The 23461-nt window shown below is 42.7% G+C and overlaps 1 protein-coding gene and 1 long non-coding RNA gene across 2 annotated transcripts in view; both read right to left on the bottom strand.

Annotated features, from left to right (window-relative positions):
* The window catches only part of TMEFF1 (transmembrane protein with EGF like and two follistatin like domains 1), a 117879-nt gene extending 100357 nt beyond the window's left edge, over positions 1 to 17522 (bottom strand). Inside the window, exon 1 of the mRNA XM_071736923.1 lies at positions 16906 to 17522. Coding sequence (XP_071593024.1) covers positions 16906 to 17167 — 262 coding nt within the window. The 5' untranslated portion in view covers positions 17168 to 17522. The remainder of the gene's footprint in view (positions 1 to 16905) is intronic.
* Positions 17523 to 17826: 304 nt separating this feature from the next.
* Positions 17827 to 21893, bottom strand: LOC139793737 (uncharacterized). Its single transcript, XR_011724757.1, has 3 exons — positions 21330 to 21893; positions 20404 to 20549; positions 17827 to 18147 (listed from the first exon to the last, which is right to left on the bottom strand). It is a non-coding gene; the product is annotated as an uncharacterized lncRNA (long non-coding RNA).
* Between the last annotated feature and the right edge of the window lie 1568 nt (positions 21894 to 23461).

Here is a 23461-nt window from a genome sequence, read left to right as displayed (position 1 = left end):
AAAAATCCATGTGCTTTATGCAATGTTTAAAATCAACTGTTCTGCTAAAGCAGACAGGTTTCACAGAGCTCTCTCAGAAACAGCCTGTTTTTCCTCACGTTTTGGGCTCATGAGCCAAGGTGGCAGATGCAGATCTTGTAAGTTCGTGATGAAGCAGACCCCAAGAGATGCTGAGTTTCAGCAGGTTAGAAATCATTAATGTTTCTATTACTTGTTTGACTAGGTGATTAAAATCTCTCACTAAGCATGTTTCCAGAGACACTAACTCTGAAAAGAGGATCCCTCTGATAGAAGGTTTATATTTTGTTTTGTTTGGGATTGCTTTGCTTTTGTTATTCAGGATGAACTTCATTGCTGGATTCTTTGTTTAAATCTGTGTTAGGTTTTTTTCCCTGCAGCTGTGTCTTCTTTTCTTTGCTTGTTTTTGTTCCTCATAGAAGATACAGTAAATTTAATGGCTCTGTCAGGCTTATGTATATTGCTTTTGTTGTGACCTCATTATCACCAACAGCTAATGATAATGTATTCCCAGTATTTTTTTAGACAAACTTGCAACTGCTTTTAATTTGAAGTAACTGCATAGAGTCATTAAGAGCCACTTCCCATTTCACTTCACAGGTTTCAAGTTCTTCAGTGGAGTAAGAAGTTTAATTGCTCTTCGATTTCAGAAAAGACAGTGCTTAATGCCTTGCATTAGATTCCTGCCTCATGTTTCGCTGCTTCGCTTCTCTTCGCTTGTCTATTAAAACCTTTCTTGCAGTTCAAACTCCTTTCTTGCAGATAAATTTTGTCATGTGGAATGGCAGAAATAAAACTAAGTCTATTTAGTGAAGTGTAACATGAAGAACAAGGCAAATTAAACAAGAAAATGAATGATATGCAGGGTTTCTATGCTGAATATGGAAAAGGGAGCAAACCTTTCCTCTCTGACAGACTTGAGGTACACTGGAAATCTGCAGGAAATTTCTCTGGTAATCCAACTGCACAAAGCCCCACATTATTCCCTGTTTTCAGAAAGATCAGATCTTTCTTTACTCCACAAAATTTCTGCCCATTATGAAGAAAGAGGAATTCATTATTTCAGTACTGCAATGAAGATCTATGCCATAAGATATATTTATGGCTGTAGTGAATCTGTTCCAGACAGGGAGACATTCAAGTCTGACTATGTGATGGGTATTCCCAGGGAAATACCAAGAACTCACCCAAAAGTCACTCCAAAACAAAAACCTGGAACTTTCCCTTCCTTCTTCATGGAAGTGTTTCCAGTGTTATCTATTGATATGATCCAGTTGATTTTACTATGAGATAAACAGCATAAATACTTTTAAATTTGTGCTATTTTCCTTTCCAGAACAAGAAATACACATGCTTATTAAGCCTGAAAGAAAGAGCTGTACATCCTTTCTGCCAGCAGAGTTGTGAGGAAATCTCAGAAACACCCCCACAAAAATGAAGTTTCTTGATTTACTTGAGCAAGTGAGTTGAACAGTCCAAAATCTTGGCATTTTTTTAACTTCTGAACAGGTTCCTGAGCACATGTGAAGTTCCTTGATTTTAATGCAACTTACTAACTCCAAAGTTGCAGTAACACACAGAGTTGAGAGCTGCATTTATAGTCAATGTTGCATAACATTTTCCATCCTAAGATCCTGTTTTAAGTTGTTTCTAGCACTCAGCCTCATTGTTTTCATAGAAAAATTTCAGCTGTGTAGTTTTAAAGAATTAACGTGGAGCACACAGGGTGTTTTGTCCTCTTTTTCTAAGTAATAGAACTGCTTTAATGTGCTTGAGCTTTTCCATTTTTTGCATGCAGAAGCTGAGATACAAGGTGAAGTGAAGGAGGTATGATTTACAAGCCTTAGACTATTATATTCTGCTATGTGAAAATACATTAATCCACCTGAAATTCCAAGTGGCTAAAGAGCTCTACCTGTAACATACCACCAGCCAAATTGGTCACAAGCTTCCCCTGAAGAATACTCCTTCTTCGTAGTGTGTCAGGTGAACTGTGGCTTCAGCACCAAAAATAAGGACTGGAAAACTTGCATATTGGTTACCTGTGTCGTACTTGTATGGCCTCAGTAGTCTCCTTGCCCAGGAGCAGAAAATGGTCCAAGTAAAAAGATGAGAGCTGACTGTGAAGGAAAAAGAGCTGGCAGGTACAGCAGAGGTGGAATGACCACGAGGAGAGCCAGAGGAGAGGGACCACAGAGTGGAAGAGGCAAGGATGGTGAAAAAACAACCACTGGAAAACATGGGAACAGCCCAGGGTTGCAAGGTCTTTGCTTTCCAGTGAGTACATTAAAAAAAAATCTGTGTATGCTTTTCAGGTGTCTGGTTGACAGAGGAAAACAACTTTCTCTAGTATCCATTATGCCATTAATTCAAGTGAAAGGTTTGTGCCAGCATATAATGGTTTTAACCTTCCTCAGAGACACTTAAAAATCAGTCCACCCCACAGCTTTTAGTGGGGAGGGCTGTTTGATTTTGGTTTATGGTTTTCTTTACAGGAACTTATGTTAATGCAAAGCCGTAATAAAAGAGCAAATCAAGTGCTCAGAAACAAGAGGATTTATGAATTAATGTTATTCAAGCAAATACAATTTTTATGTCCTAGTGCAACTTGTCTGACAAGTTGCCCAAATCAGATTTTCCAGACATATTCACTAATTGGGCACTCCTCTCTGTCCTTTCCTCAAAGCAAATCAAGCAGGATGCAGTAATTCACAGCAGTGGAAGCTGTTCATTGAATACATCAAGTTCTATTATAAAAAAAAATCTAAGTACCTTAACTCACTATTTTTCTAAAATCTAAGTTTTCACACAAACTTAAAATCTAATTAACACCCAAAAAAGTGCAAAGCAGTTTTCAGGCTAATCTGGTCTATGTGTACGTTCTAGAGATCATTGAAAATACATCCAAAAAGTTACTGGTTATCTTCCTGAGGTGGGAAATTTCTGAACACAGAAGTTCTAAGAGCAAGATTATTTCAAGAATATTTACAATAATGCTTATTGAAGAGTATAGTTAGAATATTTACAGTAATATCCCTAATGTTTATTCTATTGTTTTTCTATAATGAGCTGTATATTAAGCTTTAATTAAAAAAAAAAAATTCCATTGGTAAGTAAGCAGTATATAATGGGCTGAGGAATAGGCTGATTGCAGAAATAATGACCAAGGAGGCTCAATGCCATAAGAGATCTCCTCCAGCCATGTGGATGACAGACTGTCAGTGTTACAGTGACAAGCTCTTAGGTGAACATTACCTTTCTACCTAAAAACACTGAAAGAAATACCTAAGCAAGTTACAGAACATAACTAGATAATGAGAAATGAAACATCAATGACTTTTAAAAGTGAGTTATCTAACAAACAAAAAACTGTCTGTTGGAGTATTTGTCTCTGGAAAGATTTTATTGCCAGCACTGAGTGTTATAAAGCTACCTATTTAAAATGGAAACAATAGGGATACCCTTCAGAACCTAATCAGAGGGAATCATACCTTTGGGTCCCCATGAACCCTGCCAGTCTACATCAAAATCAAGAATTTATAAAAATATGTTAAATAGTTAGTGATTTTAAATGAAAGCCAATGTATCTTTTTATCTTCAAAATATTATATGGAAATTAATTCCAGTAAGACAGTATTTTCCATGTAAGAGATTGGGACGTAACAGTTAATCTGTTAGTTGCCAAATTAATACAAAAAACTCCATCTCCTCTTGCTGTTTAATTAAAACCCCTTATCAGATAATAAGAATCATTGAGATGCATTCTTATGATACATATACCTATATAAAAATAGCATTAGATTCCTATTTGGTATACAGAGAAAGGAAATAAATTAACTCTTGGGTACTATCCCTGAAACATAAGCAGTATGAATTATGCTGGAGCTTAATTAGGTTTACACAAACTCTCTCTCCTCCAAACACCCATCCACTATGCTATTTAGGGCTATTCTTGAGAACTGTAATTAAACAGCCAGAAAACCCCTGGAAAAGTAACATAATAACCAGCAACATAAAAGTCATGGGGAGAAAACAAAGAAGCCCTTGGTTGTCTTAATGATTTCTGGTAGTTCCCAGTAACTTCCAGATAACAGCGAGGACCCAAGCCACCAACTCTGCTCCTTCCAAACTTAAGCAACTGCATTACACTCCTAATAAACAAATCACTGCCGAGGAGCTCCTCAGTTTGCTGAAATACGTTTTCCTCCCGTGTGGCTTCTTGTCAGCTAAACCTACAGCTAATAATTCCTCCCTGCCTGCTCGCTTATCCTCTCTGAAAGACAAGAAGAAAATAAAATTCCCAAAGCTTCTTCTACCACCCCCACCCCACCACCCCTTTCTCTCTGCCTGCTTCAAAAGGGTTTGGGGGGACTGGAAGTTTAGAGTCGGGCCAGAGGGAGGCACCCAAAGAGCAGGGGATGCTCATCTCCATGCCCATCATCTCTTCCAGCGATGGCTGTCACCGGACTGCTAGGGCCACCAGGTTTGCAGAGAACCAATTAACTCCATCTCCCTAAGAGCCAGCAGCATCTCTGCAGCCCCAAACAACCCCTGCCAGCCCTACAAACCCACCCCAACCAGCGATGCCCAGCATTCCGGGCTGAGCGGCCAGATTTATTTGAAGGACACTCCCGAGACCACCTCTCCTCCTTCAATATATTCATCCACCTCCCCCTTAACATCCCCCCTCCGCCCCTTCCCGTCATGCCAGGCAGGCAGGACGAAGCAGGTGGAAATTATTCACGGTTCCCTGCTGGGGATTCCCTCGGCAAATGTAAGGGTGGATTAGGCGGCTCAGGGGATGCCTCTTCCCCGCGGTTCCCGGGGCCGAGGAGCAGCGCTGGCAGACGCTCCGCCACAACGCGCCCGGTCTCAGCTCGCAGCTCTTGAGGGAGGCTTCCTAATTGCCATCAAATTAGCCGCTATTACCTGGTTTACGGCGGAGAATCGAGGAACTTGTGACTTGCCGCCTCTCGTTTTACCCCTGAAGGGCAGCGTGGCTGTGGCAGCGAGGAGCGGAGGCCGCTCCCCCTGCCAGGTACCGCCCGGCCCGCCCCGGGAACACGGGGTGAGGAGGGGCACGAAACAGAGATGGTAGGCGTGGTATCGCCACTGTCGCGACTCATCCTTCTGCTGTGGCCCTGACACACCTTGCCTTCCCGTCGATCTGGATTTAATCCCCGTTTTCTGACCGAATGCAGGGCCACAGGCACCCTCAGGCCACGGCCTGGGTCAGCCATCTTTAACAGTTGTTGCTGGCACCCAAAATGGCAGAAAAAAATACAGTCAGCAAAAATCTTTATACATACATACACACACAACAGAGGTGAAAAAAAAGCCCTCCGTGTAAAAGTGTTCATGCCTAATTCTGCCCTTTCATTCACACCCATCCATCCAAAAAGAAGTAAAAGGCCAATGTCAGCCCTGAGATGCACAAACACTGACTGAGGTACAGTTCCTATTTACACCCAGGCTGAACTTGGTTAGCACAGGAGCTGTGTAAATTTAATCCAGCACAGCACCATAAACTATTTTTACACGCCTGGCATAATTTAAAGGCAAACATGGAATTGTGGTTTGGAGAAATGTAGGCAATTGAGTCCATCACTTTGGTACAGGCTTGGCTGCAGCTCCTGCAAGTCTATGGAAGATCATAGTTTCTACACCACTAATCTGTAGAGCTCTATGGGACTCATATTTACTGCTTACTCTGTACATAGATAAATCTCTTTTTTCACAGGGACCATGATCTAGGGGCTCTTGCTGATTTTAAGCAGTGGGTGTCACTTTTGGAAAAACTTAGGCAGTGGGCTTTACTGTTTAGGCAGAGTGTCAGCTCATTTCCCCTATGCTTGTAGAAATATTTCTCCAGCAATGATTTGAAAACCAAAGAAAAAACCCAAACCAAAACAAACCAACCAAACAAAAAAATCAACAACAAAAAAACCCCATAAATAAACCCCAAAACCCAGGAGGAAATATAAGTAAATAAATTGGGGATTACATTTGTATGATGTACAGAGACAATCTAGATTTTTTTGCTGTGTGCTTCAGTAGCTGTGCACCAACTTACTTTCCCCACCTCCAGGAAAAAAAAAAAAAAAAAAAAAAAGACAAGAAAAGGTCAAAATGGTCAGATGGAATGGTATTCAGGTTTCCTGTCTCCTTGGCTGTTTCAGAAATAAGAGTGGTTACTCAGAGAGGAGCTGTAAGAGCTGTTTCAGGTATCTTCCCTCCATAAAACTTTTTTCTAAGATCATTTTCCAACCTACTTCTTTCAGCTACTTGCAGTCACAGAAGTAACTCTGATGCCTCAGGCTTGAGAAGGGACCCACAGTTACATTTCCCACTTGTGTCAAGTGGCCCCACACCAGCATGGCCAGACCCTGCTACTGCCCTTCCTCCCTGCAGAAGCAGCCTGTACATAGCATCATTTCCCAAGGAGCCCAATCTGCACCTGATCCTTAGAATAATAATTAAATAAATTAATTAATTAAAAAAAAAAAAAAGTAATTGGAAATTTGAACAGATAAGCTACCTTTTCTTAGTCTTTTCCAGATGAAGACTCAATGGCTCCCCAAGAAAAATCAGAGAAAAGTGATGAAAAAGTCAACGTTTTGGTGGTGAAGCTACACTGATCTCTTGTAGCCTGAGTAACTGAAAGGGGCTAGGGACACATTGACAAGATTTTTAGGGAAGGAGATAATTATGGCACAAAGCTAGTATTGGTAGAATCCTTCACAGTAATTTCATAGTACTGCACTGTGACTTTTAATAGCACAGAAACATTTATTACTGTAATATAGAATACTAGTAAGTCATTCTGATGACAGAAGAGCCTATGCATTTGGGAAACAGATGTGAAAGCAGTGAAAAAATTCAGCTTCCTAAATTAACTCTGATTTCCAGATTTTGGTACTGAACTTTTTTATCATTATGTTTGAATAATATTACGGGTTTGGTATCTAACACAGTGCTTTAGATTAGGTTTATTAAGTGTCTAATAAAGCAGTATGTTTATCTCTTTTGTTTTCTGGGTGAGGAGTCTTTTATTACAGTGTAGTATCTTTTTGTTTTAATGCTGCTCTGCAGTGGATTGCCAGCTCATTAATTTTTCTGCTATAACACTCAAATCCCTCTGCTGATCAGTGTGCTGGATGATTGATTTCTTGCTTCCAGACTAATTTTTTACATTGGACCGCATTTACCATCTGGTAGATAAATCATCCAAAACACTCAAATTTGGAGTCTGGTTCCAGTGATCTTTGCTTGCTCAGCCAGCAGCAGGAGTATCACTTGCAAATGTGGACATTGTGCTTTGTCACCTGGATAAATTTTCTGTGTTACAGACAGACTCTTTAACAAATAGCATCCAAATAATGCTATACCTTTTCTCACTTTCCAGACAAATAAATAAATAACACAACTGTTCTTTGTGCTTTCTAGCCAAATTTTTTTTTCATCCTTACCACAACCACTAGTGTCTGGGGTGAAAAAGAGTATTTCTTACAGCTCAGAACCAATTTTGCACATTTCAAACACATGTAACTATTCTTGCAAAGACTTTCTTTGGAGGTGTAAATATCTGCCCAAGCAAAGAAAACTCTTTGCAGATAAACAGAAAAGAAGTATGACAAAATAAATTGTCTTCCCAACCCATGCTTTGTACAAGAAAAAAGAAAAAAATCTGTAACTTCAACAGGAGCCTGCCTATTCTATTTTCACTTTTATACCTTGAAATGCTACTTCCATGAAATTATACTTCCAATCAAGACAGGGAAAAGAAACTCTGAATCGCAGAATTGTCCAGGTAAACTTCTGTGAGAGATGGAGGAGGAAAGAAAATCTGCTGGAGTGACACAGTACTTGAGGAGCTTGACAGTTCATCTGCCCGCCACTGTACATGGCAGAATTGCTCAGGGGGGGGTCCCTTTCTTCAGCCTTTTTAAGGATTTTCTGCTGCTCTGCTCTGCCCCAGAGAACCCATTCAGCACAACACACTGACCTCTGCCTCTCCCAGAGGGATCAGATAAAGGCAGCACACAATCAGAGTCAACACTAATTAGCAAAATGTAAACATTTAATTAGATAAATGCATCCCTGAGTTTTAGATCAACAGACTGCTACAAAGACACAATTTTTCAAGCTTTCAATGAAAATACCTGCTGAAAACACCGTTTTATGTCTCCATCAACCAGCTGAAGACTTTATATCTTTGTTTTATGCACACCCTTAAGAATTAAAGCTTGTATTTTCACAAGCACTCATTTTGAATTCCTTGAGTATTTCTGACATTTTTTGCATTTTCACTGACACCTTTCCCTAGCTAGTATCTCAAGCTTTTATGCTGATTTTAAGATTCTTGTTTGATTTAAACTTTTAGAGGAAATCTAGCAACTTCTGCAAATCATGCTGATCTAATCCCTCATTCTTTAGAGTCATGTGTCTAACCGGGTGTGAAACAGCCTCTGAATAGGAGAGCAAGTAAAACACTTTTAAGGTACAACAAACTCCTCTGTATGCTTCAGGTTTAAGCAATGGAGGATTATCTGTGTGCTTATGAAAGGTTTTCACATACACCAGTAGATGTGACGTCCTGATTGCACTGGGAGCTGTGTGGTTTTAGTTCCATCATCATATGCCATGCTCATATGACTTAGCAACTGAGAGTGGTTCAATGCTTCCTCTTAAAGCAGGAATTTTTTTGGTCAGCAGTAGGTGAACACTGAAATATGTCAAGCTTTTGAAGCTGGGTGGAAATGCGCCAGTCTGGGAAATTATCAGGACTGGATCTGGGCTGAAGTAATTGGAGCTCCTGAAGTTGAGCATTTCGTGTTCATCTCTCCATGGTGATCAAAGGCAGATTAACAGGAGTCTGCACAGATCCAGACCAGTCTCTGGTTTGCTCCGACGCCCCCATTCACCCCATCTGCTTCCACAGTGATCCCAAGAGACTGGTGTGAGGCACAAGAAATGCCCCGGGGCTTTTCCTTGAGGAACCCGGCTGTTGCCTGACAGCAAGCCAGGCAGCTGATACCAAGCTGCATATGGAGGCTTTGTGGCCAGGCAGAGCCAGATTTCAAGAGGTTTTTGGCCCCCCGGACCACACCTGAGAAGAATCATTTCATGTCCTCAGCACCCTTTTCTCTGTGTGCCAAGAACATCGTACCTGTCCTGTTCTTCAGCTGCACATGGGATGCTCTACTCATCTTAAGAAAGAACAAAGAGTTTTACACCTATTTAAGATACACAGGGGCCATAGCATGGTCTCAGCCTGGTTAAAAACAGGGTAGGGGAGGAGCTGGCAGGTGCCGAGAGAAGCCAGGTCCCTTCAGAAAAATTACTGACAGTTCTGTGTTGTTTCCTATTTTCTTCTCTTTCATTTTCACATGTTTTCCTGCTGGTCTTAATTAACATTATTTTTGAAGCAAGGATGAGGATCCTGCCAGTTTGAACACGGTTATATAATGTGGGTGTTTCAAGACTGTAATTGCAACTAAATTTATAATACTAAGTCAAAAGAGAGGTATTACAAGGATTTAATTTTATTTTGAAGCAGATCCTTTAAACACTGTTACTGTAACACATAATCTATTATCAGAAAAGTCCTGTCTTTTCAGTCCTTAGAAATTGTCTACCGTAATGAGAATTTAAATTATCCTAAAATAAATCCCAACTTGCTAGTTAAGCACCACCTCCTCGCAAACCATGCTATGAGCAATGAGGCGGTTTTAGAACAGTTTTTTAAAAATTGAACACTGAGAGCAGGGTAACATTCAATGCTCTCTCAAACAGAAAAAACTCAGCCAGCAATATATATATATATATATATATGCAAATATATGCAGAGCCTGGTCAGTCTCCCAGTTCACACCCAGACAGATCTGGGGACATAACTGGGTAAGCAAGAAGAGAAGCCTTATAGGTACTGTTGTAGCAAAGAGCTTCACTGGCTTCCTGCTCTCCATTGCAAAGAAGATTAAAGCTCCCTGGTTAAGGCTCCTTAAGAGAAAAAAAAATGAGCTGACATTTTTATTTTTGAAAAATAAACAAATAAGAAGAACATATGACCCATAAATCCCAAATATTTAAACAACAAATGGCACCACTAGGCATCTGCTCAATAATAGCAGATAAAATAATTCTGCGCTCAGATCCACTTGAAGACAGCTGTGAAGTAAATTAGAACTAAAGATATGTTATAGTTGTTCATCAAGACAAAGGGACAGATTTAAGGCTCCCTGGAAAACTTCAGTTTCATCAGATCACAACTTTGATTGCTGAAGTTACTCCTAGCCAGATTTTGTCTGTATCTTCTTAACTTTTTGTGGAAGAAAAATAACCACACAAAGACCTCTTTTGCCAAGAAGTGGCTTCATGAAATGAAATTCACTGTGGATGTCTTTAGTCAAACATGCCCTTCTCTACACACTTTGGAGCTCCATAAAATACGGCTCCACTCTCTCACACTCTTCTTCTTGTATTTCTAAATAGAATTTCAAAAAGATCTAAGAATGCACTACAGCAATTAGATAAGAGAGGACTGTTTAGCTTACAGCACATAATTTATTTTTAATGATCTTATTATCTAAAGCTATTCTCAGGATAGAATGATTTTTTAAGAGTAATTCACAAAGAACTTCCTTGGTCTTCAGCTCTACTGAAGTAGAGCTGAAGACTGCTTACAAAAAGTCAAGCTTTCACCTCAAAAATGCCAACATATTCATACCTCAACTTCCCCAGCATCTCTAGGGACTTGTCAAGGAGTATAAGCAGTTGTCCAGAGCCAGAAAAATTAGATCCTTTTTCAGCATTCCTGATGCTCAGCATTTTTTCTTCCCCAAATGTTACAGGTACTGTTTTTCTGGGAACTACTGGCACTGCCTGCTGTGTGGACACTTGCCAAAGCCTGACCACAAGTTAGAAAAGTCTCAAGTGCTCTCAGTTGGCAGATCAATGGTGGAACATGATATTCTCTTTATGGGAAAAGGGTAAATTGAGCCTCCTGTCAATATCTCTGGGATTCTTTGCCTCCATACTTCTCTACTCCACGACCCTAACCACTGCCTCTTCTTATTCAGGTCCAAGTAAATAAGAACTCTCCCCTTCATCCAGTCTACTGCCAACTCCAGAAGAAAACCAGCAGGCTATAAGTACAAAATATTCACCAATAGCAAGAAATGGGTCAGGCTTCTTTTAATAAAGGCACTTTGTTTTCCCTTTAATCAGAATTATCAGAGTAGTCTTGGAAGAGAAAGAATGCTCTTCTGGCAATATTTTCCACAAAAAACATAGCTCCTCTTTTCCCCCATCAAAACATGATTTTAAAAATTTGATTCAGTGCAGTCCCTTCAGTCAAGCTTTAACTGCTCCACCTCAACCGCTTCTGTTCCCCACTGGTGACAATGATGGAGTGACACCTGTTACGAGATGATTTTCTGCTATTCTGACTCTTTCAATTCTACTTAATTACCTTCTGGCTCTTTAATCAGCACAAGAATCTGTGCTGCAAGGACATTTCATGTCTAGGCAATTATCCTAAAGGGAGACAAATACGTGCATGGTATTGTCTTCAGTTTCAATTTCTCTTTTTAATCATTGTTTTTACTTTATACTTACAGTTTATTGATATTCATGTCTTATGATACCTTGTACCCTGACTGGCTCTACATCATTTACTTCAGAAGTTCGATTGGCACAAACAGGCATTAGATTATTTGGCTTGACTGTCATAATTTATTTAAGGAAACAGAAGTCACAGTATCTTAGATAAAACAACCAATTATTCTAGTCTTATATTCTATTTCAGATCAAGTTTATCTATGCAACCACAAAAAAAGATGCGCATTTATTAAAATAGTTAGGCTACTTTACCTGAACCTGTACATCTCTTCCAACCCCTGCCTTTACGTTCTTGTCAGCGTGGCTTCACACCATTAGCATAAATTGTTTTGGCCTTGTCTTACTTAGAATTGATATACCCCAAAAAATCTCACTCACTTAATCTTCACAAAAAACCCACAAAGGGCATGTCTGTTCCAGCAGATAAGCACGGATGAAAGGCAGTCTTGAGGCCACATCTGATTCTGCTTCACAGAGTCCCCACTGAGCCCAAGCACAAACCAAGACCAAGCTCCAGAGACTGGCACTGCCCGAGGTTTATATCCTCCCAAATCCATGTTCTCATCTGCCATGTGGGCTGGGTAGAGGCAGAGCCAGGGGAGCTGCATGCTGGTGTTCAGCTCTTCCCTGTCACAGTGGTGACGGTCTGGACCCAAGCTTTGGACAACCCAAAAGCCTAACGTGAGAAAGAGTGTAGATAAAACTCATTTTGGCTCACTGACTCCTAAACTCAAGTCTTCACCTCACACTGTACTAAATGGGAGTAGCATTAAACCTCTTATCTGAAGGAAGAAGGTGATGTATTCAGCTACAGCAGCTCATACATAATAGGTAACATGCCCTGAAGTAGTGACAGTTCCTCCTTGTTTGAACCCGAGATTTGTAATTTGACAATAAATATGGATAGCATTTTAGAAGGTCTCCTGAGTACTGATATATCTTAGATGCTTCTGAGAAAGAAACCCTTGCAAAGGTGATTGAATAATCATCTCCCTAGGAAACTGTTTCCTTAGGCATTTAGACCTTGTGCTACCATATACTTGTTCATTTAGGTTTTTTAGCACTTTTAAAATTCTCAGTCTCATTCTGCTACTCTCAAACCCTTTAGGGAGGTTCAGTGTTCCTGTCTTACCTGCATTTAAACTGGATCTCCTGTTGCTCATCTGACTCACTTTCTGTGCCCTTCCCAACTCTTCTTCCTCTAAAATTCTATTCACACAAAAGAAAAAGGCATGCTTTGGAAACAGAAGCATTTGGATGTGACAAATTCTTGCCACCCTTGTCTTCAGTGAGTTGCTCCCACTCTCAGCTGCTTATCATTTCTCACTGCTTCCTTAATCCCTTCTGTTCATGAACCATTCAACACCTTCCCCACCCATCCCTCTGCAGGGCTCACTCTTCTTGCCCGACCTTCAGATGCTTTTGTCCCACTGATGATGTCTGTCCCTTCCTTGTCTCTCTACCACATTTTAAAATATGTAAACACATGAGTTTTCCTGTGCTTATCATACTTCTGTTGGCTCACATGTTCTCTTCTTCCCCTGTCTTTTACGGTTTCTACATTTTCTTTTTGTCTAATTTACTCTGTGAGTTATTTCAGGGCAGAAACCATTTCTCTAAAACATCCTGAAAGTTAAGATAATGTGTGTACAGTGAAGGATGGCTCCACTATAGCTTTCTCTGATGTTCTCTCTAAAAATTTACAAGTTTGTACTTCTGTGCTCAGTAAACACTCCATCAGGGACTCAGCCACCACCCTATCACAGGATGGATAGGTTTTTTTGTCCCTTCATACCCTTCCCTCTCCCTAATCAGTAATTTCCATCTGCTTTTATCTACAAATTATTTCAGGCATGTAACAACTGTGCAAATGAAAAGCATTCATACCCCTCAGAAGAGGAATTCTGTGATAGAGTTGTCCTTAATTTTTCCTTGACCTCATTCAATATTCAATAAGCTATCTTGAAACAATTTTGTCTTTACTCACTTCACTTAGAATTCAAGAAACCAGGGACACCATATGGCCCACGATACTTCGAGGAGGTGTGTGAAATCACCCCAAACAAGCATATTTCATCACATGAAGGAACAGCAAGCTGAAAGGCTTACCAACAGAAATGTATCACTGTTAATTAAAATCCTAGGAGTACAGATCCAAAGCAATGCACTGAGCAATGTCTTTTGTTATGCCTGTGTAGCTCTCACCAAAGTCCTCAGAATTTGGTCAGTTGTGATCAAACTGCAACCCTGGTGGCTGCCAGGTGCCTGTCTCTGGAGTATCTCACACCAGAGGTTCAACCTTGTCTGAAACTGGAGCTGAAGATGGCCAAGCACAGTGTGTGTCTCTGGAGAGTACTGGTGGGTTAGCAGCTCAGGAGATAGCTACATTTTGTACTTACCTTTACACTCGAGATGTTTAATAACCCCTTGTAGTTCACAGCCTTTATTAAGGACACAATTATCTTATGGCCTCAGCAGAGAAGCAAGCATTAAGCCACCCGACTCACTGACAGTCAGGGACTACCAAAAATGTTACGGAAGGTAACTACAGGTAATTCTGGGAATTATACAATTTCTCTAAAACATCAGTCCTAATATTGCCTATTCCAGAAAGAAATACCAACTTGTATTTACCCCAGTCTGGATAAAATGGTTCTATTCCAGTTTTTCTGCCTTAGCAAAGTATGGATTGAAAATGAACAAACACACAGAAGTTGACATAGTCTATTAATTGCAGATTCATCTTAATTCTCTGTTTCCTGCTCTAATCACTTGATTATACATACTTCCCTTGGCCAGTGATGATGAAATTATATCATAATTTAAGAAAAGACAGAACTGCAGTGCCTGTGCCAAAGAGGCAGAACTGAGGCTGTAAAAGCTATCATAATTTTCATGTTGTCTGCCTACATACTCCACCTTGCAATGTTGGGGGTTTTTGCTGCAGCAAACCCTTTCTTAAGCAGCACACTCTGGAGGAAATGAGGAGTTCCGCATTTCCTAAAAAATTAATGAAAGAATTAAGATAGCTACATAATTAAGTGACGATGAAAAGTTACAAACTCAGGAACTCTCCCAGAAAGTGTAAGAAACTGTTCTAGGGCAGTAGGTCAACCTGACACAAATATTAAAACGAGACTGTAACAGAGGAGAGAATAATTTTGCTTCTCTGAGTATGGAAGGTAATTTAGAGAGCCCAAATGTTTGAAGAAAAGTACTAACAGTCCTCTGACGTTTAACTTTCCCTATAAATAGCAATGTACATGGTAGCACTCCATTGAGGAAGGTGCTAATGCCAATGCATGGCCCCCCATGCAAGTACAGGAAAGGAATCTTCTGTGGGGAGTAGCTTATCCATAAAAGTTAAAAGTTAATTAAACTATGCAGAGGCAAGTGAGGGGAAAATCTGTCCCAGATATTAGCTGCTGATATTAGGTCTTTCAAATTAATGTAGAGAACCGAAACACTGCCCTTTTGCATGACACGGTTAACACACAGCAGAATCTGACTGCTGTATTTTAAAATGAAAATTTCTTTCCATATTTTTGTAGTTACACTAAAAGCTGTGCTTGACATTTGTATATATATATATCACATATTTTGCTTCTGCCTGTTTTCAGTAAAACCAAATAATTCTGAATGTCTTTGATACAGCATATGGTTTTCTAATTCCAGGTTGGAAAGCCATCTTTCCGTGACGGTTTATAAATAACAGTATCCCTGAGTTCCACAGTATCTCAGAAAACTTCCTCATCTATTTCATGAGTCCTTCCATGTTTAATCTCACTGATTTATGCACATGCCCTGGTCTAATGACCCACATGTCTCTGATGGGTAAGCTGCTAACGCCAGTGACACATTAACCTATTAACCTCTCTTTAAAAATAACCACGATATTCATACAAGTAGAATGAAGCCAGCAGGCAGCAGTAAGAGTAGCATTGTGGAATCGCACACTAGCGCAGCACATGTCTAAGCTGGCTAAAATAAAGAAAAAATGAGCATATCAAGAGTGAACAGCAGCTAGATTTATTAAATTGCAAAACCATTTCACCACAGTTTGCTGGTCCTTGAGTTCGACAGCTCGCTTTAGCAGCATTATCCGTATTATAAAATTTAATTGGGAGGGAGATCACTATTCCGTTCACTCAGCTCTTGAAAGCTGTTTTACAGTTTGGGGAATCTATCCTGGGAAGTACCCTGAGCTCCTTCCAACCAGGAAACTGCCTTCCAAATCCTACTGTAGACAATGGGAGCGGGGAGCTCTGGAGCACCGGGCAAGGAGCGTTCATCACCTTGGAGAAGGCACTCGGTGCGGCTCTGGCTGGCGGTCCTGGCAGTGGAACAAACCTATCGTTTGGGAAACCAGTAGGAGGCATACGCAGCAATTTTTTCGGAGGAAAAAATAAATTACCTTTTCTAAAGGCTGGCTTTAGAAGAAAGAGAAGTTTTCCTAACCAACTGTAAACTTTGCATTGTGTCTATTTACTTTGTTCTACTTTAAAAACACCGTATCCCCCGAGGTCTAAGAAAATGTGCTGCTGCCACGCCAAACCAATTCACCTCCATTGAAACTGTACTAGAACAGAATATACTTCATGCATAGGACGGGTAGGCATAATAAACCCTTCTCCTGACACGCAACCAAGTCAGAAAAAACCCTTTAAAAGCTTCTTGTAAGTACATCTCGGAGTATTATTTTTTTTTTCTACATCCCACCCAGAGTACAATCTACAGAACAACCGGCAGAAGGACGGATGAGGAGACTCCCGGGCTCCGGAGTCTGGGCTGTGCAGACTAACAGGGAGAGAGAGACAGAAGCAAAAAACCAGCCCGTGCGGGCGCCGTGAGGGGCTGCGCTGACCTTTGCCTCCCGGCTCTTCCCCCTCCGTCTGCGGCAGGACCGGGACGGGGACGCAGCGGCGGGGGGTGAGCGGGGGACGGGTCGGGCTGCGGGCAGCCCCTCCCGGGGCGCACCTGCCGGCTCGGCGGCGGGAGGGGAACAACAAAAGCCGAGAGAGACGGCGGCAAAGTCTTTCTCTTCGGCGGGGAGCTCCCGGGAAGAGGGCTGCCCCCGGGGAGGGGGGCCGGGGCGGGTGCCGCTCCTTTGTCTCCAGCCGCCGGCAGCGCCGGGCCGGGCCGGGTCGGACCGGACCGGACCGTGGGGAGCCGGGGACAGCGCTCAGCACCCCACGTGCAGGCGGGGGCCGCCGTTTGGGGTTGGGCTCGGGGCTGGGGTGGGTGCGGGGTCCGTCGGGGCATTACCTGAGCAGTTGATGCCTTTCCCCTTGCCGCCGCCCTGGCACTCGGAGCCGGGCAGGGGGTGTGAGGCGCGGCCGGCGGGCAGCGCGGAGAGGGCGAGCACCAGGAGGGCCGAGGTGTAGCACAGCGCAAGGGGGGGTCCCGCTCGCAGCAGCGGCCGGGCGGCGGCCGGGCTCTCTCCCAGCATGGCGAGGGGCGGCCGAAGAGCAGCGCCGGCGGCAGCGGGATGGGAGAGGAGGCGGCGGAGGCGGCAGGCCCGTAGCATCAAGCGGAGCCCTCGGCGCCGCCCGGGAGGGACCGTCCTTTCTCCGCCGCCCCGCAGCACACCTTCAGCATCCCCGCGGACAGCCGCCGCTGCTGCCGCCGCCACCTCCTCCTCCTCCTCCCTCCGCCGCCGGCCCCCCGGGCACGGGCAGGGCTGGCTCCGGCGGTGCAGCGCGGACTCCCGCAGCCCGGCGGTGCGGCGGCCGCCTCCGCGCCTGTCCGCCGGCGGGGCCGCCTCGCCCCGACCGCGCTCCTCCTTTGTGCGCGGCGCCCGGCAGCGCCGCCGCTCCGCCTGCAACAAAGGGAGCGGAGCCCGGGCGGCTGCTGCTGCTGCTGCTGCCGCCGCCGAGGGGGAGGAGGAGGAGGAGGAAGAGAAGAAGGAGGGGGAGGAAGCACACGTGATGGCAGCCGCCCTCCCCCGGGACCGGAGGGGAGGTGAGGGGCTTCTCGATCGGCGGGCAGGGCGAGCGACAGCGCACGGCGGGGAGCGGGGAGTGAAGGGGGGGTGGGTACCGCCGAAAGGGGTGCGGGGATAATAGTGATGGGGGAGTGAAAGCAGAGCGGGTCCCAAGGGGCGGCGAGGAAGGAGGGCCGCTGGTGCTTCGTGTGGCATCCCACGAGATGGTTTATTACTCAGTAATAAGCTGAGGTGAGTGGGGATGGGGAAGAAAGCAAAGAGACCATCTCTGCTATTCAGTAATTCTAAGGGTTATGTTTAATTTTATTGATCAGAAGCCCAGCATGTACAGCGGGAGCGTTTGTCTCGACCCAAGTAAATAAATATGTTTACGGTGAGGGGAGTGACTTTTGCAACACGGGGCTTTTATTACCTAGGGGTTTTCCAGTCCCTTATGAGCAGATGCTTCAGAGGGTCAGAAGCTCTGAGCGGGTACAGGGTGCCCTGAGCAGGTACCCTGAGTGCAGACCCTCGGCATCTTGCTGTGTGGCTGAAAGCTTGTTGTAAATTCACAGCACTGTTACCTGGGAAAACACAGGATGATGCTTTGCATTCAACAATGATTTTTCCTGTCTCCGTTGTCCCTTCTACTTCATGCAAGCCTTTTAATCCACTGTACAAACCATTTGTTTTTTCAAGAACAGGAACTCCATTCCCCTTTTCCTTGGTCTCTCTGCTACTGTGTGCTGTGTGCCACCAGCTTGCTGTAAGGCATAGCACTTGTGTGAGGACAGTTGTCTTGCTCTAAGGTATCTGAGGTCTCTTGTGTGAAGAGACCTTTGAGCAGTTTGTTAACTGGAGCAGTCAAGAACAAGGCCACGAATCCAGCAGTAAGCTTTGGGTAGCCACAGTGGTCAGACATGTAAAGCCAGATTGTTTTCTTTTTAAACACAGACATGAAAATTAAGTCTTGTATTACTAAGACTGAGAGAGCAATTTCCTTTTGGCATACGGGGTTCAACACTGACTATGCCTGACAAGTACACAATCTTCTGTAATTATCTGCTTTTTTGGCTTGCAGTGAGGCTAGATGTCAGAAGAGTTCTGATCCTCAGTAGGGTGAGATATGTTAACTCTCTTGGAAGCTGTACTACACAGCTGAGCTGCTGAGGTGCATGGGTCAGGACGTGTAAAACTTGCTAGGTCTGCACTGCACTATGGTCTGCTAAGCAGGTGAAGCTTTTGGACCTTTTGGCCATAGGACTGGCACAGATCTTGTGTTCTGAAGGCAGTACTTCACTGCTGTAGGAGCAAGTACTCATATAACCCTTTCCATAAACACAGATAGTTCCATTTTACATTAAATGTGGTATTTTCCTGTACTTCTTGCTGGAAGGCTGGACCAGTGCTTCCTTAGTCTCTTTGTCAGAAGCCCCTTCTAATGCCCAGTCTGAACATGCTCATATCCACTTGTGCCATACAGTGTTACTGTCAGGTATTTTTCTTTCCCTTGCATTTAAACCTGTAATGTATTAATAGGCAGTAGTCATAGCCTCTCTCCACTTATCTAGCCTATCAGGAAGTTTTCTTAGTCTCTTCCTATAAAACACAGCATCTGTAAATCAGATTTTTCTGCACTAGATACAATTTGATTTCAGCTTTCTTTAGCACATCTGACGTATATCTGGGTATAGAACGGGTAGCAGTTTTTCAAAGAGTATTGCCAGTCTTTGCAATGGAGATAGTCTCTCATGATTTCTTTCAAAATTATTCTTTCTCATGCAGCCAATTTGCATTTTATATGACCATATCTCACTGATGGTTCTGGGTCATGCTGTGAGGGACTAATACAAGTAATCCTTCTATTTGTCTGTCATTTACAGTCCATAATTAAAATGCTTTTTATAAATGTCTTAAGTGTACGACCTTATCTTTTCTGTTACTGAATTTAATCTCATTTCTGTTATTCCAGTCCTCAAGATTATGTAGTCATCTCTGTAGGATATTCTGAACCTCCTTTTTATCACCAGCCCTTCCCACTACTTGATGTTCAGAGCACTCCCACTTTCACGCTAATAAAAATTTACACACACACAAACTATTGGTCCCAGAGCAGACCTTAGGAAACATTAACTTCTCCCAGTTTAAACATTCCCCTTCCAGGGCAGCTTCTTGTTATCTCTGGTGAGTTCCCAACTGAATCTGCAGCTTTCTTTTAGCTTCCCATCTTTTTCAGCTTAACTAGGCAATCCCTATGTGGCTTTGCGTGAAGCTTTTAACAAGTCCAGATAGACTGTAAGGAACTCTCGTGGGGATTGGCTGTGGGGTTTTTTTTGTTGTTGCTATTTTTTTGACTCCCGAGATGGATGACATGACATTTTTTTAGCTAGAAAAGCCACATCTCAGTTGTGCTGCCTGCCTGGATGTATCTCTAGCTAGTCTTAAGTCGTGCTTGACTGGGAAATTCGCACTGTACCAGCTGGGCATCCATTCTTATTCTGTTCTCTGACACATGTATTAAAAAAAACAAACCAAAACAAAAAACCAAAAACCAACCAACCAACCAAAAAAAAAAAACAACAAAAAAACCACCAAACAAAAAAAGCCCCACCACATAACATTTTCCTGCCAGCTAGAGAAGTGAAAGAACTCTGAAAGAATTTGAACAAGCTGCTTATGCCACATGAATTGATACAGGCAAAGAGGATGCCACACCAACAAAACGAAAGATCTGGTGTTTCTTTGACATCCTGCTAGACTCTGTCCTATTTGGTAGGTTCCATCTTTGGCAAGGAAATGTGACTTTATTGCAATTCTACAATAATTTTGCTTCTGCTCACCTCCAGCTGCTCTCCTGTGGAAGTAGGAAGCTCTGCAGATGATTGAAAATTGTCATCCACAGTCAGCTCTTGAACACGGACAGCAGTTTTTCAGTCTGTTGCTGGTGCACACACAATATCTGCCCTCCCTTATTTTTCCCCAGTAACTGCAGGAAGGAAGATGCACAGCCATAGGAAAGTAGAAGCTATTCCAGAGCAGAGAGAAGCTGCCAGACCAGTAAGTGTGGTTTCATTTGCCAGAGAGCTGGATACAATACAGATGTACTTAATTGTGAAAGCACTGTTTTATTTCATCTTAGAGAACAAAATGGAGAAGAGAGGTCTATAATTTAATGAAACCATTCAACTGTTGTTCAGAGCACCCTGCATCCCTGTGTATCAGGCAGTAGAAACCTGCCCTTGCCAGGTGCTTCGACAGAGAATTGTACTTAACTAATCTCCACTTCATTCATAACTTAAAAATTATTTCTAACCCCGGTAGTTGTGAAGATGATACAAAAATTACTAGGAGTATAAATGTTCACAGAAACAAAGAATCACAGAAAGCCTGAGGTTGGTAGGGACCTGTGAAGATCATCTGCTCTAACCCCCCTGCTCATGCAGGGCCACCTAGAGCCAGCTGCTCAGGTCCATGTCCAGACAGCTTTTGAGTATCTCCAAGGATGGAGGCTCCCCAGCCTCTCCAGGCAACCTGTGCTTGGTTACCTTCATAATAACAAAGTGTTCTCTTGATGTTAAGGGGGAGCCTCCTGTGTTTCAGGTTGTGCCCATTGCCTCTTGTCCTGTACCAAAGATCTTGTTTAACCAAATCTGGAGTGAGCTGCAATAAAAGCATCAAGACACAGGAGTCCTTTCATAGAAACTATTCAGCTCCTGATATTTCTTTTCTACTCATCTTCTGTGCCCATAATCTCATTGTCACCTACCTAAATCTGCCACCTTCAGCATTTCCAGCTTGGATAATGGAAATAAAAATCTTCAGTATATGATCCCACTGTATTCAAATAATATAAAACAAGCACAAAATTAAAACAGTCAAGAAAGAACCAGGTGGCACTAGCTACATAATTAGATTTCATATAAAGTTCATTAGCTATTAAATTTCACATTTAATTGATTCACATTAAAATTATTTTTCCACACTGAAGATTTTTTTTCTGTGCTATTCCTGTGTGCTTCAGCAATCAAGCGTGTGGCCCAGGATTTAGAGCGAGGTCACTGTGACATTAGAGCCTTTCCAACAGACTCAGCACAGGTTTATCTTGCCACACTGACACACCTGCCATGAAAACATCATTTTGGAGATGTTTTCTTGCCTGGAAGGCACTTGGCTGAACAGAAAGAGTGTTTAGCACTGTACTTTCCTGTTCCTTTCTGTTCGGGACTAAATATGTGTCACCGGTCTCAGATCAATAGTTGCCCTCTGTTAAAGTTTCACATCTCTTTTGGTCCAGAAGGTTGATCAAGTGATTCAAGTACTTAACAGCTCTCAAAGCTACAAAAAAAAAAAAAAAAAGACAGTTAAAGCCAAACTGAATTTGCTGGCACAGTAAGGAAGACAGAGTGAGGCAGAGTGAGGACAAGAGCTCAGTTTGATGCTGCTGCTCTTAGGAGGTGGAAAAGAAAACAGATGAGAGCTTGTGCTCTTTCTTCTCTCAGCATAACTTGATCACAGCTCTGGGATAAGCAACATGGGCAGTGGGGCAATGGCTATTTTACTGACCCCCTTGCACCCTGCTGCCCTGTGCAGCAGTGTCCTTCTCCAGAACATAACACTGCCCCAATGCTACAAGAAACACATTCAGGGGAGTTGTTCTGAAGAAGCTGAAATTCCAATCTCTTCTTTTGTTGTGCCACTCTCTTTTCAATCTTACACTTCTCTTCTGTAGTTCTCTATTCCCCTCTTTTTCTTTCAGTCTCTAATTTTTCAGATGCTTACCTACATTTTGTTTCTTCTCTAATTTTCTGCTTTTCCCTTTTCCATTCACTGTGGTATCACCTGTTTCTCTTCTTGCAAGTTGTTTTGCCTCTTCTTTCCTAGAAAATCTATTCAGTTGAAAGACATGAACAAAACCCCATTGAGTCAATGAGGATTTTTAATCACTAGACTATAGATATGTTTCTTCTCATCTCTTCCTAGTGACATTCCAAGTTAATTTCACTCAATCACAGAACAGTCAGGGTTGGAAGGGAGCTCTAGAGATCATCTAGTTCATCTCTCCCATTAAAGCAGGATTACCTGGAGCACATTACACAGGACTGCATCCAGGCGGTGTTTGAATATCTCCAGAGAAGGGAACTCCACAACCTCCCTGGGCAGCCTACTCCATCCAGCCTTCCCCACTCATGTAACCATGAACTTTTCCCCCCACTTGCCTGCTGGCCCATGCAAGACTTTGAATTTCCAGTCACTATGTCCCCATGGATCAGGAACTATTGCTGAGCCCATATTGCTGCTGAGAAAACCAGGGCACTGAGAGATTTCTCTTTTCCGGTGACAACCACAGGACACAAAGGATTCTGGACCATTGCAATGCAAAATCCTTACCTTTCAGCTGTAAAGATTATGCTTTGTGTGCTTCTGTAGCAAGTTTTAGTTCCTCCCAACACTAAGACCTTGTGCTGACTTCTACTTGGAGTGGTGGCAGGAACAGTAGTGGAAACTGCAAAACATTCTCAGGGCTGGCACATATAGTTTGCCCATGTCACGTTGTCATTACATGTGTATTCTGGTTCTCACTCACCCGTTCTGAACAACTTTTTTCTTGGCTTATATACCAAAATATGAGCTGCCATTCTGCACCTTCACATATTTAGGTCATTTAATCTTTCTTCATTAATCAATTCTTCAGAGAATTAATCACTTTGTTATGATTTTCTCGAGTCTTTCTGTCACTCAAATACCGCCAGCATCTATTCACTGATCAGGAAAAGTCATTTCTAGATGCTGATAAATCCTTTTGTCACTTACTGATGGGACTACTTCAACTCTTTGTTAGCATGGAAACCACTGATTTGTATTTAGATTGCAGATAATTCACAACTCAGTAACCTGCAT

This window comes from Heliangelus exortis, chromosome 2, assembly GCF_036169615.1.
Source record: "Heliangelus exortis chromosome 2, bHelExo1.hap1, whole genome shotgun sequence".
Lineage (NCBI taxonomy): Eukaryota > Metazoa > Chordata > Aves > Apodiformes > Trochilidae > Heliangelus > Heliangelus exortis.
This window is presented reverse-complemented; position numbering and strand designations above follow the sequence as displayed.